Below are 15,876 nucleotides of genomic sequence, written 5' to 3'. Positions count from 1 at the left end.
CTTGTGTGTTTATGCTTTCTTAGGGGTCAACTGCAACACAGGTTAAAAAAAAAGTTTATATTTTACTATGAAAAAGCTTTAAAAGTTATAAATAAACACAAGGAAATAAATTGCTCCCTGGAGTTGGTCACTGTTAGAACAGAGGTTCATATTTTTCTTTTGTGTGCAGCTCACCACACCGTCCTTCCCGAGATTTATTAAACTGTACTCCACTTCATTGTGTGATTGAATACTTAAGAAATGGGTCAGTATTTGTGAAATATTGCTCCCAGCAGTCATGTTTATTCAGCAGTGAAGCCACCTATAAAGGGCACACTGGGATAACTTTCACTCTCGGCTGAACAGAGAAGTCTTCAAAGTGCTCAGAAAAAATGGATATTTGAACAGTTTCATGTCAACTATTCAATGGAGCAACAGTTTTTAAAATTACTTTACCAACACACTCATAAAAGAAAGAGAAACTTCCTGCTTAGACGATAATGTCTTGTGATGACATATAAACTGTACAAACTTGTCTTTGTATTTCCAGGAATAAGCGAGAGGCTTCAAAAAAGCCGATGCAGCCTGAGGCGTTTATGAAGCCAACACCTGGCGGCCATCGCTGGTACTGCATGTCACACTTCCGCGTCGGCTCTACCTTCCACTTTGTCCCACCCAAAATCTATGTGAAAGCATCCGTTGTTCTAGTGGACTTTACCGGCGGTCGGACGCATGAATCAGAGGGATACTGTAATTTAGTTAAAGTATTTTGTGTCATCTGGCAGAAGTCACAGCAAGAGGCAGCAGAGGAGCGCTCAACACTCGAGAAAAATTAAGTTTGGGAGCTTTAAAACTATGGGAAAAAGCTGCGGAGTAGTTTAGACACACACAATAAGATCAACAGATTAAATCAAGGTAAGCAACAACTCTGATCCTTATTCTTCATTAGATGCCTTCGAAGGCATAGTCACATAAATTGATTAGATGTAACCAATTTGTGTGAGGGACAAATATTTAACTGACCTTATTAGTTTAATAAGTTGTGAGACATTGGTTGATAGAAAGTTAACTTTTAATGATTCCTCACGTTCCACATGTTGCTATAATTTAACATTTTAACAGATTTTGTGTTGAATGTCATTATTTATTACTTATTACTTATTTGTATGTGTATTTTTTTTGCTTCTTTTTATTTATGCCCAGTTATATGTTTGTGGCTTGTTTAAAAAAAAACTATGATATGGCCTTTAAAACCTTAAAATCTATTAGTTTTACAACATTAGACCCCAGCAGCCATTTGGCTCCAGGCAGAGCCTCCAGCCTCTCTTGCTCTGGATAAGAGACAGAGCAGGAAGCATCTTTGAGGATACATTAGAGTCACTCACATTTAGAAACTTTCCCAAGTGGATTTCCACTTTCTGACCCAATAAGTGGATAATGTGTGAGCTTTGGGTCTTGATATTTTATGATCATGTTCTATCACTCTGACAGGTTTAATACACAATGGGGTCCTCTCTGCCTCCACACACCTCCACTAAACAACGTAATCCTTTACTCTTAGTCATGTTATAATAGTTTATCAAGGGCAGCCTCTCTTTGTTCCTCCGTCTTTTTACCATCCACTGAAGTGTAAAGGCATGATAATCCAGAGTGTCAGACAGGGCTGTGAGTCATGCCTCCCCCTTAGTGGGACCCCAGCTGTTTGTGTTGCTCCTTTGCAGCACAGTCTGGCTTAGATAGGTTGTCAATGTCATGAACAAACTCAGGAAAGCGTACTATTGGAAAGGAAGCTGTGGAGGGACATGTGAGATGTCATGTTGTACAAATTCCCACACTGCGCAGTGAAGTGTGTGTTTGTGTGTGCAGAGAAGCTGTGAGATGTAAGATATACACAAATTGTAATGAGTAAATCTGTAGGGCATTGATTTAGTGTTTACGTGTGTCCTGTGTTAAACAGACAGGTGGTGTGATTATGCTTGCTAGAGAAAACATATCTTTCTGACCAATGAGAGGCCGGACTTACAGCCATGTTATTGGTGTTGGCATTGGTCCTTTCCTCCTTTTTCCATATATCCCAACCCCAAACAGACAGAGCTCTTTTGATGTCAATCAGGACCTACAGATTTTTTTTGCCTGTACTTCTGTGTCCGTTATTCATATGATGATTGCTCTTTTTTGTTTCTACAGGACGCCCACATGCTTCAGCATCATTTCCAGTTTCCACTGAAGAGGAATTTGGCACATCATTGTGATAAAAGGGATGAATGAGGTACAGAGGGGTTAAATGTCAAATGTATACTTTAAAATCTACTTCAAACTTCAAGTGGGCATTTCCAGGGTCCCTTTGGTAATTGTACTCTTTTCTTTCTCATTAGTTTAATTGTTTCATTATTTTGTCCAATTTGATCTTATCATAATGGCTGGCGTACAAAAACCTATGTCACGGTTGCTATTTCAGGGTTTCCTGCAGTAGTGGAGGTGGACCTCGTCTGTAGCAAAGACCACCCCTTCTAACAGCCTAAAAATGAATACATTTGCACTATTTTATACAGCAAAAGCCATATATTTGATGTTTTTAAGGCTGGCATCCAACTACAGTGATCATGAGACGATGTGCATCAGGATCTGGGTGGTTTACCACCTCAGCTGAACAATTTGCTTTGGCTTGTACTTCTTTTTGAAAATCTCATCTAAAATCAGAGTAAAAAAGGTACCATAGTTTTTCATACTTTCCTGAGGGCCTACCCTTCAGTATGCAATTTGGCCTATTGCCGATTACTGCCGGTTGCATCTCAGTTATCTTATTTGTACATCCTCCTTCCTCATGTGACCTGGAACTTGATCATGTCCACCATCATTAAGGACATCTGAATCCTCTTAATGCTGCTTGAATAAGCAAGAAAAACATACAACTGAGGAAAGAAAGTATACAAATTATATAAACGAGATGAGTCTGATTGAATTTGAACACATTAAAGGTTTCCCTGGGGAGTTTTGACCTCTAGTAACGCTATGGAGCTGTTTTTCTATGAGTAGGTCCCCGTTTTCTTTATTACACAGCCTTACCAATGGTGTCACACACTATTTCACTTATCAGCAGGTGGCGATATCACGCGATGCGCCAGCAAAGACAGGGAAGAAGAAGACTGTTCGCTAGTAAACATGAATGTAAACAATTCTGGATTTAAAATGCTTAAAAAATATCTTTGTAAATGTTGGAAGGAAATACATTCCACACATTTGTTAGACCTCAGACCTCAGACTGGATGTGTTTTGGTGAGTAACACTGAATGTAAACATAACTTTTGTTTGTTTACAAGAAAACTCCACAGGGCACCTGTGAGACTTCTTTTGCTGACCACCTAAAGGCCATGCAGCTCACTCAGAACATTTTGTCATGGTGTTTATTCCAGGGCCGCTCTGCTCTCCTCAGAAGGTGCCACCTTGTCTTGTCCAAGGCCGACACCCTCGGCTCTGTTCCAGCTGGAGCTTCTCTCTCTGTGGACTCGGGCGATGGCGGGGCCACTCAGCCTGAGAGTGATGCTGCATTCCCCCTATCCGAGCTGTCAGATCTGTTTGAGAAGGAGGATGGCTCCCCGTCAACTCAGGACACGAGTCAGGATTCAGCCCTGGAGCCGGTTCAACCCGCGGACAGCAGACAGAACCTGCGGATGAAGTTCCAGGGTGCTTTCAAGAAGGGCATTTCTAACCCTATGGACCTACTGGAATCTACCATATATGAGTCAAATGTGGTTCCAGGCCCCAAGAAAGCACCCATGGACTCGCTTTTTGACTATGGTACCTACAGGAACACTAGCAACCAGAAGAGACGCAGGAAGAAGCTCCCAAGAGGGTGAGAAGGGGCCTCACTGTCTCTAAACTACAATTCACTTGTGTTTTTAGGATTTAATAGTTGTGTGTTCCTTTAGACTTCTTAGTTTAGAGATTTACATGAATCTAGACTGGATTTTTCTCCATGGACAAAAGGGCTGGTTTGGAAAAATGTCATAAAAACGAAAACCTCCTATAACTGCCACTCTGTAGACAGAGGTGTGCCACATGAGGGAGTATGTACACACACACACACACACACACACACACACAAACACACATGCATACACACTACAGGCCAAGCAGTCCCTCATTCAGCCCATTCACTGATCTAACAGAGAACATGTTGTTGGTCCCTTTGCAGCAGTTGAGGTAATATTTAGGCTGCTGCCTGTTCCTGGCTGCACTACCTGTCCCGTACACACAGAGGTCTATTTATTGGAGCACTCGAGGGTGTGGATGATTGCTTAAAAGATGGTTTGTGCATCAAACACTCATTCAATTCTTGATTTTCTGTCAATGAAACGTATAAAGAAACCATGGATTCAAAAGGAATTCCAGATTTTGCTGTAATCAGTTTGCATCTTACAGTGAATGTGTGACATCACGTCATGTTTTTGTGTCTCCTTAGTAAAACTGAGATGTCCTGTGATGACAGTCAAAGTTCAGACCCACCAAAAGTGATGAAAATATTCAACCGCTCTCTCCTCTTTGACTGTGTGTCACGTGCAGACTCCGAGGCCCTCGAGGGCCTGTTGGAGTACCTGCAAAGTCACGAAAAGAGGTTAACTGATGAGGAGTTCAGAGGTGAGACTAAAGGCTGTCACTTACATCAGATATCTGCATTTTGCTTTTTTGCCTGTCTAAACCCAACCACTGAAAAGTCAGACTAAGGAAGGCTCATCTTTATCTAGTGCTGGTTTTACCTTTGACCTTTTGTATTCCCCTGCTCCTCTCTCTTTGCTGTTTTTGGCTGAGAGGATGTGAGAGGGCAATGGTGGAGTGAAGTTGCTCTCTTTGTTTTTTCAGGCTTATAACAAGAAGCAGAGATAAATCACAGCAAACTGTCAACTCCTTCAGAGAGTTAAACAGGGACACACCAGGAAGTTACATTTTATATGACAGTAGATTCCCAACCAGGGGTTCCTCTGCCCCAGGGGGTATGTGGAAAGATTGCGGAGTACCTCAACTAATTAAAACAAACAGAAATTATGATTTGATTAAAAAATATATATATATCCTCATACTGAGTCATCTGAAACACCAGAACACACAGTTGAAATAGATAGCTAAACGTAAATGTTACATAGCTAAACGTATACATATACATAAATGGATAAAACAGTGAGCATTAGCTAGAGTTAAATGTAACGGATAAGCACTTGAAATAGTAGCTAAAAGTTATGTCAGCTTCTGCAATTAGTAACCAACCTCCTTTTTATATAGTTAAACCGTTACATAACATCCAATTTAAAAGTAATTCAAATGAACACATTTGGAACATGACTGGTAGTGTTGATGAAGGTGTACTTAAATAAATAGGTGTACTTATATTAAAAACATTCTTCGTTTAAATTTCATTTTTCTACCAGAGCCATCCACGGGTAAGACATGTCTGCCTAAAGCCCTGTTGAACCTTTACGGTGGGCAGAACGTCACCATCCCACTGCTGGTGGACATAGCAGAGAAGACCGGAAACCTCAGAGAGTTCATAAATACGCCTTTCAGGGATGTCTACTACAGAGGTATGGAAATAACCCAATAATAATAACATGCAGTTACATAAAGCTGATTTGTGATTTAAAAGTTGTTTAAAGAAATAAGCGTCTAATTAGAATTTTGCAGTTTTATAAAAGATGTTGATCTCTTCATATTCACTGAGTTAAAGAGTTTTTTCTTGAGAGTTACTGTAACTTGCCTGACTGGTGGTTGAGGCCCAGTTATAGGTAACAGGACTGTATTTACAGTATGTATGGGTACAGAGACTATGTACAGCTCAGTAAATGAGAAGATCCAGGCCTCATTGTTTGGTTTTCTTCCCTTATATTGTTGCGACGAAACAGTGAAGGAAGCCTTTTCACCTTTGCAAAAACAAGATTTCAAGAACACCTTGTAACACAAAATGCAGTGCTGCTCTTCATTGTTTTCTTCATGATTGTTTGATTTGCCTATTTACCTGCTCTGTGTACCTTTCACATGTATGGTAGTCAAAACATCAACTTTTGCTCATGCAGGAAACACTTTAAGTGGCAACATAAAAATGTTTAAGGACTCGGTTTCTATGGGGTTTGAACCCATAGAAACAACCTACACATAAATGTAACCCCGACCCCTCATGACTTTCAGTCCGTTTTTTTATGACCTCTACCCTCAAGCTCATAATTGGGCGCCAGTTTCTCAAAAGAAAAAATCCTGTAGAGTCAACACTCTTGTGTAACTGTGCTTTCTTGCTTACAGAATGCCTGTCAACATAATTAACTCCATAGACCTCATTTTAGTAATTACCTCTTGGAAAACATATCCTTTCAGCTGAGGTTTTGTAATTGAACACAGCACACAAAGCAACAGTTTGGAATACTTATTATAGTTAAAATATTTGTGTATCGTTGTGTTTTTTTGCATTGTCAGGCCAGACGGCGCTCCACATTGCTATAGAACGACGCTGCAAGCAGTATGTGGAGCTGCTGGTGGAGCAGGGAGCTGATGTTCACGCCCAGGCGAGGGGACGCTTCTTCCAGCCCAGAGACGAGGGGGGCTACTTCTACTTTGGTAATGACCCTTGACAGCATATAAATCTAGTCTGGAAACAATATAGTTCAATGTGCTTATGTGTTTCTGCTTTTAACAAACCTTATACTCTATCCTTAGGTGATAGTACACTGTAGGCAGACGAGTTCTGGAAAACTCTGTCTGTACTTACTGTATTTTCTGCCTCATACAGTGGTAATGATGTGGTGTGTCTGTGGTTTCTATGATTTCACTGGTCACTCCTTCAATGTCCACACTGCCTCTGAGTTTCAGTTTTACTCACAAGTAGTTATTCTGTCTTTTACAACGCAGAGTTGACATCAAAGTTTTGCGATGTGTACTACAGCAGCTGCCAAGATAAAATAGTTAATGTATGGTACATGGTCCTGGCAAAGAAACCTCCGTTGCCATGGAGAAATTAAGTGATATTAGACCCCACCCTTTCACTTTTTAACGTTGCAAGTTTTGGGTGAGCAAACGCAGACAGGATACTGCCAGAGGTGAAGTCCACCTTAAACCCAGATGTTTTTTGAAGTATCATACGAGAAACCGTCATTAGTGGTGCTCCAAAAACACATAAAAAGACAAGCATTATGTCATATGTTCAAGAGGTTGTCTAGTGAAAAGGTATCTGTGTTCTGCAGTCAAGAAAAGTAAACATCCTCTGCTGACGGACTGACCTGTAAGAGAGGACAAAATAAATCAGAGCCTGCAAACTAAACTCAACACTGCCCTCTGCTGGCATCTGCTAAGGCCCATCCTCCTACATCATAGTATGGCACCCAGAAAATAATTATGTTTTTATTTATAAGGTGTGTCCTTCTGATGATAATTATAGCATATATAATTGATTTTAATGTTATCATCCAAAAACACTGAACGAAAGGTAAAAATGGCTTGTTATGGACTCTGTTTTATTTTTTACTCAACCCAATTTTAAGAACTGTTTATTTGATTACATTCATGTGTTATATTCCTCACTCATCACAGAGGAGATGATTTCTATTTGCACTTAGCACGGTTGTCATTCCCAAATCCCAGCGTGTCCAGGCACAGTGTGAGTAATTTGTTGCGGAGCTTTGCAGTGAGGTGAACAGGAACCTGGCAGGGCTGATGGGTAATGGGATTTAGACTCACGCTAACACTCTGCATGCACCCGTGCAAATCCATGAAGAGGAGCGTTTCTATGTGAGGTGACAAAGTAATCTGTCACCCATGGCAACGGCTCATTTTCAGCAGCTGCTTTTGGCACTCTGGCCCCTTTGCGCCCCTCCCTAAAACAACTGCTAATTGTGCTGTTTTCATAGCAGGGATTTAAGTCAAATCTTTGATCCATGTTTAGTGTGCTTTGCAAAAACATACAGACGCCAGCTACAGTTCTTAATTAACCCTCCTGTTGATTTGCTTATTTTTAATCTGAAACACAGTTCCTTTAATCTCCTGGGAATTCATTTTGAAGTGAGTGCTCTCTCTCTCTCTCTCTCTCTCTCTCTCTCTCTCTCTATGTTTGCCCAGGTGAGCTGCCTCTCTCACTGGCTGCATGCACTAACCAGCCTGACATAGTGCACTACCTGACTGAGAATCCACACAAGAAGGCTGACCTGCGGCGCCAGGATTCACGTGGCAACACGGTGCTGCATGCCCTAGTGCACATCGCGGACAACACCAAGGACAACACACGTTTCCTCACAAAGATGTATGACAAGCTGCTAATCAAGAGTGCCAAGCTGTACCCAGACTGCAGCCTGGAGACAGTGCTCAACAACGATGGCATGTCCCCTCTCATGATGGCTGCCAAGCTGGGCAAGATAGGGGTAGGGATAATGATATATCAGTGTGTCAAGCAGCATCAGTATAATAAAAGAAATCACATCATCACATTTCTACAGGCTGTAATATTATAAGTCCAAGTCAAAGCTTCTCCATATTCCTCCAGGTTTTTCAGCACATTATCCGACGTGAGATCAAAGATGAGGAAGTTCGTCATCTGTCACGTAAATTTAAGGACTGGGCTTATGGGCCAGTGTACTCCTCCCTCTATGATCTGTCTTCACTGGATACATGTGGAGAGGAACCGTCTGTGCTGGAGATCCTTGTCTACAACAATCGCAATGAGGTGAATATGAAAATGTTGTTTACAAAGTTTATTTGTCATTCCCACTATAAGAAATACAGCTGAAATTAAATATTGTTTCTCTCAAGATCAGAGCAGTAAGAGCAACAAAACACCAGGCATAGCATAAAACGTGTATGGCTGCATCAAAAAACTGAGTGCAATAAAAGATTTTGTGTGTGTACAAACATGTCTTTATTTTATTACATTATATATTAATGTCATGTTTCTGGTCCTATTGTTAGAACCGCCATGAGATGCTGGCAGTGGAGCCCATCAATGAGCTGTTGAGAGCCAAATGGCAGAAGTTTGCTGCTGTCACCTTTTACATCAGCGTGGTTTCCTACCTCATCACCATGATCATCTTCACCCTAGTGGCTTATTACCACCCAACACAGGGAACGGTGGGTGTGAAACTACTGAAAATGTAGACGTTTTCACAGCGTGGCCAGATTGCATTGGAATTGATCAATGATTCATGATGGAAGATTGTTGACTCTGCCCATGCAGCACTGAATTTTCAGGTCACCACATGAACATATGTTTACCATAGCAGGTATTTAACTTTTTGCTTATTTTGTATATATATTCTGTGTTTTTATGTAAGCCACATGTACATTAGATAGCTTAATTATGCACATGAAATGTTAATGCATCATGTACCAGAGCAGCAAATTTGTAGTCTGAATTTGTACCAATTCTGCACCAAGTGACCATTAGGTGTGCATTGTATTTAAGGAATATTACATTTTTTTTTGGAAATATACGTATCTGCTTTCTTGCCAAGAGGTAGATGAGAAGATTGATACCACTCTCAAATCTGTACCCTAAATATGAAGCTACAGCCAGCAGCTGGTTAGCTTAGCACCTCTATTTTTTTCTAATTAACACATTATACATTATTGGTTTAATGTGCACACAAACCGAAATGTAAAAACGACAAATTGTGGTTTTACGGGGGGTTACATGCTTAAGCTAAGCTAACCAGCTGCTGGCTCTAGCTTTATTGTTAATGGACAGATATTTGATTGATAACAATCTTCTCATCTAAATCTTGGCAAGACAGCGAATAGGCTTAGTTCCCAAAATTTGGTCTTATCATATTTCTCCATTTGGTGTATTTTGTGTAGGCTTTATATTATTTTTTATTGCCAAGAAGTTCAGATTGAGTTGAATCTAGATGTCATCGTCTTCCTTTATTCCAGCCTCCGTACCCCTACACAACATCCACTGACTACCTGCGTATGGCAGGAGAGATTGTCACCTTGGCATCAGGAATCTTCTTCTTCCTCACCAATGTGAGTCAAAACACTCTAACGTCTCTTTATGGTTTGATCAATGGCTGCCCACTGCTGTCTCCCGGTCTGTTGCATCAAAGTCAAACATGTAACCTGTAATGTTGTTGTCATTATGGAACTGTTTCTCCTGCTCTTTGCAGATTAAGGACCTCTTCTTGAAGAAGTGCCCCGGGGTGAAGTCTTTATTTATTGATGGATCCTTTCAACTGCTGTAGTAAGTCTCCATCCTCCGCTCTTCCTCACCTCTGCCGTAGCTCTTGCTGACTTACCCGAGGCAAAATTTGCATCCTCTTAATTGAGTCATCTAATTAATTCCTCAACCTCCTCCCTGGCATGTTTTTATAGTTTGCATCTTTAATTAGACCCATGATACAAACAAAGAGCAGAGAATGTCGAGCACCTTTCTGAACTGTGTTGATTTAAATTATTAGCAACATGGATGTGATGTCTACATTCTGTTAAAAATGCTAAATACCAGCAATCATGTCTTCCTGCCTTCGTGTATCACTTCAGTATCACAGACTTTAGCATTGGAACTAGTTCCTTGACAAACTTTCTCTCTGTCCTCTCTAGCTTCATCTACTCTGTACTGATTATAGTCACCGCTGCTCTCTACCTGTCTGGCACTGAGGCCTATGTGTCTGTGATGGTGTTTGCACTTGTCCTGGGCTGGATGAACACTCTTTACTTCACCAGAGGCCTGAAGCTCACTGGCACATACAGCATCATGATACAGAAGGTTAGATAATGGAGAAAATTCATGAACCTTAAACATCACCATATATGTGTCGTAACACTTTTATTTTTGGTTCTCAGATTCTTTTCAAAGACCTTTTCAGATTTCTGCTGGTATATGTGCTCTTCATGATTGGATATGCATCAGGTAGGCTTATGGTCACCTAACTTTACAGGTGTATGTCAGCATTACTTAAAGGGATAATTCAACATTTTGGGAAATACTTTCATTTGCTCATTTGCCAAGAGTTAGATTAGGAGATATATCGATAGCATATTTGTCCATTAACGTAAATATAAAGCTACAGCCAGGAGATGGTTAGCTTAGCTTAGCTAAAAGCAATTTCCAGTTTTAATGCTAAATTTCCAGTAAAGCAATTTCCAGTTTTAATGCTAAGATAAATGTCTGTTAACTTAAAGCTAACAGGGTGTTTTCCCCTGTTTCCAGTCGTTATGCTATGCTAAGCTAACTGTACCATGGCTCCTAGTCTTGCTCTGTCCAAAGGTAAAAAACATCTTCCTACCAATACCTCTAAAGTTTACTACTTAACATGTTATTTATGTTGATCCATACAAAAAACGTAGTGTAAAACTGTCAAGTTGTGGTTTTACGGGTGTTTATGTGCCTGACAATTTCAACCTGCTTCCAGTATTTATGCTAAGCTAACAGTCTCTTGGTTGTGGCTTCATATTTAACGAACAGACATGAGAGTGGTATTGATCTCCTCATCTAACTTTCGGCAAAAAAGCAAATAAGCGTATTTCCCAAAATGTTGAACTATTACCTTTAAGTGCTCAGAGACAAATAACCTTAACCTCCTCTGTTTCCACCTCATAGCCCTGGTGTCCCTCCTGACAGTATGTCCTCCACCGGACACAGAGTGTGACGGGGTCTGCCCTACCTACCCCAATTGCAGGGACCCAGATACCTTCAGTACTTTCCTACTGGACCTCTTTAAGCTGACAATTGGGATGGGAGAACTGGACATGATCCACAGTGCACAGTATCCTGCAGTCTTCCTCATCCTGTTGGTTACCTACATCATCCTTACCTTTGTGCTGCTGCTGAACATGTTGATTGCTTTGATGGGGGAGACGGTGGGACAGGTGTCGAAGGAGAGCAAGAAGATCTGGAAGCTTCAGGTGAACTGGAAGTAACTGTTTGTGGTGGGCAGTGTCAGTGAAATATGATCTAAAGGATCGGTTCTCCCAAATTATGAAAACTCATATTGTCTCATTACCTCTATCTAGCCGTGCAGATAGTTTTGGTTACATTTTATCCAGTTTTGAGATATCCATCTCAGAGATGACTGTGTCCACCCCAACACATAGGAGGTAAAACAAATTTTGTTTATGACGCTTACAATTTTGAAAAATTAGGCCTACATTTTCCTGCAGCTAGCTAGCGGCTCTGTGAGGCTGTACTGAAGCTTCCTTCGAGCTAAATGCTAACAATCAGCATGCTAACTTGCTCACAAGAACAATGCTAACATACTGATGTTAGCAGATCTAATATTTACCATGTTAACCACCTCAGTTTAGCGTGAAAGCACAGATGTCAACCTCAAGGTGGTGCTAAAGGAAAAGTTAGGTGATCACCAAAGTCATCAGGATTCATCCTCTAGGCACTGTGGATATCTGTAGCCAATTTCATGGCAATCCATCCAGAAGTTGTTGAAAGTCGTTTTTTATTTCAGAGGTTTAATCAGTGCTAAGGAAATGTGTTTTTGTTATTTGAGTGGCTTAAATACTCTAATTAAACATGTTTACGTAATGAATACTCACAGTGGGCAACGACCATCTTGGACATCGAGCGCTCTTTCCCAGTCTGCCTTCGCAAGTCTTTTCGAGCCGGGGAGATGGTGACTGTGGGGAAGAACTGTGATGGCACACCTGATCGACGCTGGTGCTTCAGGTATTTTGCATGAGTCATAATCACTTACCAGCGCCAATGCCACTTAAAAAAAAACGGCCCCAACGGTGTCTTGTTTTATCAGGGTGGATGAGGTGAACTGGTGCCACTGGAATCAGAACCTGGCGATAATCAACGAGGATCCAGGCAAGAATGAGACCTGCCAAGCCACTGGGTTGCAGCAGAGCATAAGAGGCTTGAGGAGAGGTGAGATTCTCACTATACTCTCATGAATAAATGCATTGACACAAAAGTATATATTCATGTGGACCACGCTCTTATTCATACAGATAAAAGAAAATGCTTCTTCTTTTTATCCCCCTCCAGACCGCTGGTCCACAGTGGTGCCGCGGGTGGTGGAGTTAAGTAAGGGTCCGCGGCCTCGTGATCTGGTGATAGAGATGGAGTCGCTGACGCACAGGCACTGACGCCTGCAGATGACTTCTTATAAAGAGACAGCAGAGAGCCATCAGCATCAGTGAGATCAGTCTGCAGGGGACGATTTGGCTAATAAGTGTACTAATTTGCACAGATCTCATGTGCTTTTTGTTCAGAGAAAATATAGTAAATATTACAATAAGACAGAGGACTGAGCACACAGAGACGCTGGATGTACAATGTCTTTAAGAATCACCGATCTAAAAAACACTAAATAGAGTTAAAAACACTAACCATGGGGATAAAAATGAATGACACAGTAGCTTTGTTGATTTGTTTATTTACTTGTCACATTAGTAGACTTATTATAAAAATGTAATGTACCTCTGCATTTCAGTTATCAGTGGCTGATCACTCAGGGATTTAAGAGTCAAAATATTTTAGCATTTCCAGTCTCATTATAGTGTTACAGAATCATTGGTTCTCTAATAGCTAGCAGAAGCATAATTACTGTATTATTGCATTAGCAGTGTAAACAAAAGCTTTGATGGAAATGCCATCAGATATAATCACAATTAGAGATATTTCCTTAAGAAAACATTGTAATAAATATTGATAGACTTATAGAATAGAAAGAATAGAGACGCTTTTTGGCTTGTTTTATATTTAAGAGGTCCCTATATGATGTATCATAAAGATTATATTGTATATGCTAATTGTTGTTCAGTGTGTAGAAACAGGATATATGTATTTTATAAAGTATATGTTCTCACCATTTTCTATCCTGTATTAATCAAATAGTTTTAAAACTATGAAAGTCTCAGGCCTGGACTGCCAGCTCAGGCAGCACAGCTTTCATTTGAACTGAAACAATGCGCTATGCCAATTTCTGATGTGTGCATTATTATATGAACACAAAGACATTGTTCTGAACAAGATGGGCATGTTGAGCAGGTTATAGTTGTCAAGCAAATATGCAAATGCGAGACAATAGCCTTCCGTGTTATGGTTTGTCTTTGAATTTCCAGAGTTATTGTTCCTTTGCAGCTGGGGTATTTGCATAATCAACTCTCAGGCCTTGCCATTATGTGCTTCCCGCTATTTGCTACTGTGTTTTCATTACAATTGGCTCCTTGGCCTATATAGCATCTTGTTTATGTGCAACCTCTGTATGTATGCATGTATTTGTGTTATTATACTTCATGACAAGGTCTGATTAAGAGCAGATAGACCATACAATTCATTTTAACTAATTCATTACTGTTGAAGGTCACAGGTCATTGTTCACTATATATACATTGCCTTTATAAAGAGACAATGTCTATGCATTTTTGTATTGCTTGTACATTACTGCAGAACAATGAACACTGAATTTATTTTGTAAACCATATATTAGTCTGTCTTCCACTTCTTGCATAGATATGAGATCATTTTTTTCTGAATATGTTTTTCAATCAGTTCCTGAATGATTTTTTTATCATAGGATATTTGCTACTAATCAGCATCAGCCAGAAATCATCTAATTTTGTATTAATGTAATTGTATTATTTAATCAAAAAGATATTGAAGCTCTGTGAATAGACACCAATGTCCCTTTTGAATTTGTGAAGGAAGGTAAAATGATAAACACATTTGGAGAAGTACTGAAAACATTACCCATTAAAAGAAAGAAAGAAAGAATAGTTAAATATGGAACATTTTGTGGTTTTTAATCTGGTTTAGTATTTTGTTTCCATTTATGTTTTAACAAGAGATATTAGTATAGTTGGACAAATCTTTAAATATCTACATTTATGTTCATAGAATCTCACTATTATCACAATACTGGCATACTTTGCATGGAAAACCCAAATTTTATATTACCATACTAAAAGTCAAGAATTAAATGTTTGGTGGCTATCCATCTATATGAGCTTTTCCCAGAGGGTTTTGATGACACTACAGGTGTAAAAAAGATGTTCTTGACATGCAGTGCATTTCTTACAAAATGTGCATTACACTCCACATTAAACCTAATTCTCCAAAACTCATTACAAGGATTTTGAGTTCTGTTTGGTCTTCATGTGTTAATTAGAATTTGCAGTTCCTTCTCTGGCCTGCTGATGGCTGCAGAGGTCTAAATTCCTCTGCTGTGTTGCATGTAGCGATCCCAGCTGAGGCAGACAAGTGTTAGCCTGTCTACTCATGCAGTTACTGTCGGCACAAATATTTTTTTAAATTATAGCTGTAAATATTGCAATATTGTCAGTGCTAACTGTTATTACTATAATAGGTTGTAGTTTGTAGAATGCAGTCCACTTATGAAGTATTTTTTCCTGTGGATCTCAGGTCTCGTTGACCTTGCTGTAACATCCGGCCTGTAATTATGGGCTTTTGCCTTCCTAATGAAACCACAAGCTGGCAACAATTTATGAACTGCTTCATTTCCTTTCACCTTTTATCATTACACCTCACCTTTCCTTTTCCTCTTTATGTTACAGTGGTGATTTCCACTCATGATAACTAGGGCCTCACCCCTCACCTCCCATCCTCATCCTCCTCCTCTCTCCCCTCTTTGAGGCCGGCAGCGCTGAAGGACACAGGGAATCTCTCACCACCTCAGAGAAGAGGCTAATCCTCTTTGCCCCAACTTTAACTGGGCCACTAATCCTCCAGGTTTATCTAAGCAGTGAGCACCTAGCGCTGCTGACAACTTGGCCTGCCCTCCTTCCTGCAGCCTGTTAAGTAGGGCAGGGCTCGGTCCTGCAAGTGTCACTGTCAGCAACTCTGGAACCGCACACTTGCACAGGAAGTGTGAGCTGTTAACAAAATGGCTCACTTGCTTGCAGCATGTGTGTGCTCCCTGCCACAAATGTGTCTCAACAAACCAAGTGACGGCCAAG

General features: G+C 40.3%; 1 protein-coding gene across 1 annotated transcript; it reads left to right on the top strand.

The window, feature by feature from the left end:
- The first annotated feature begins 634 nt into the window (after positions 1–634).
- Positions 635–15,024, top strand: trpv4 (transient receptor potential cation channel, subfamily V, member 4). The gene is made up of 17 exons (XM_044196889.1): positions 635–894; positions 2,167–2,248; positions 3,393–3,832; positions 4,442–4,617; positions 5,403–5,555; positions 6,439–6,579; positions 8,074–8,372; positions 8,495–8,674; positions 8,917–9,075; positions 9,877–9,969; positions 10,110–10,183; positions 10,543–10,708; positions 10,786–10,852; positions 11,543–11,847; positions 12,492–12,619; positions 12,702–12,823; positions 12,944–15,024. Exons 2-17 carry the CDS (start codon positions 2,240–2,242, stop codon positions 13,042–13,044), a joined length of 2,613 nt encoding a protein of 870 aa, XP_044052824.1. The 5' UTR covers positions 635–894; positions 2,167–2,239; the 3' UTR covers positions 13,045–15,024.
- Positions 15,025–15,876: the final 852 nt, after the last annotated feature.

This window comes from Siniperca chuatsi, linkage group LG5 (genome assembly GCF_020085105.1).
Source record: "Siniperca chuatsi isolate FFG_IHB_CAS linkage group LG5, ASM2008510v1, whole genome shotgun sequence".
NCBI classification, from domain to species: domain Eukaryota; kingdom Metazoa; phylum Chordata; class Actinopteri; order Centrarchiformes; family Sinipercidae; genus Siniperca; species Siniperca chuatsi.
The sequence above is the reverse complement of the archived record's forward strand: the minus strand, read 5'-3'. Positions and strand labels throughout refer to the sequence as shown.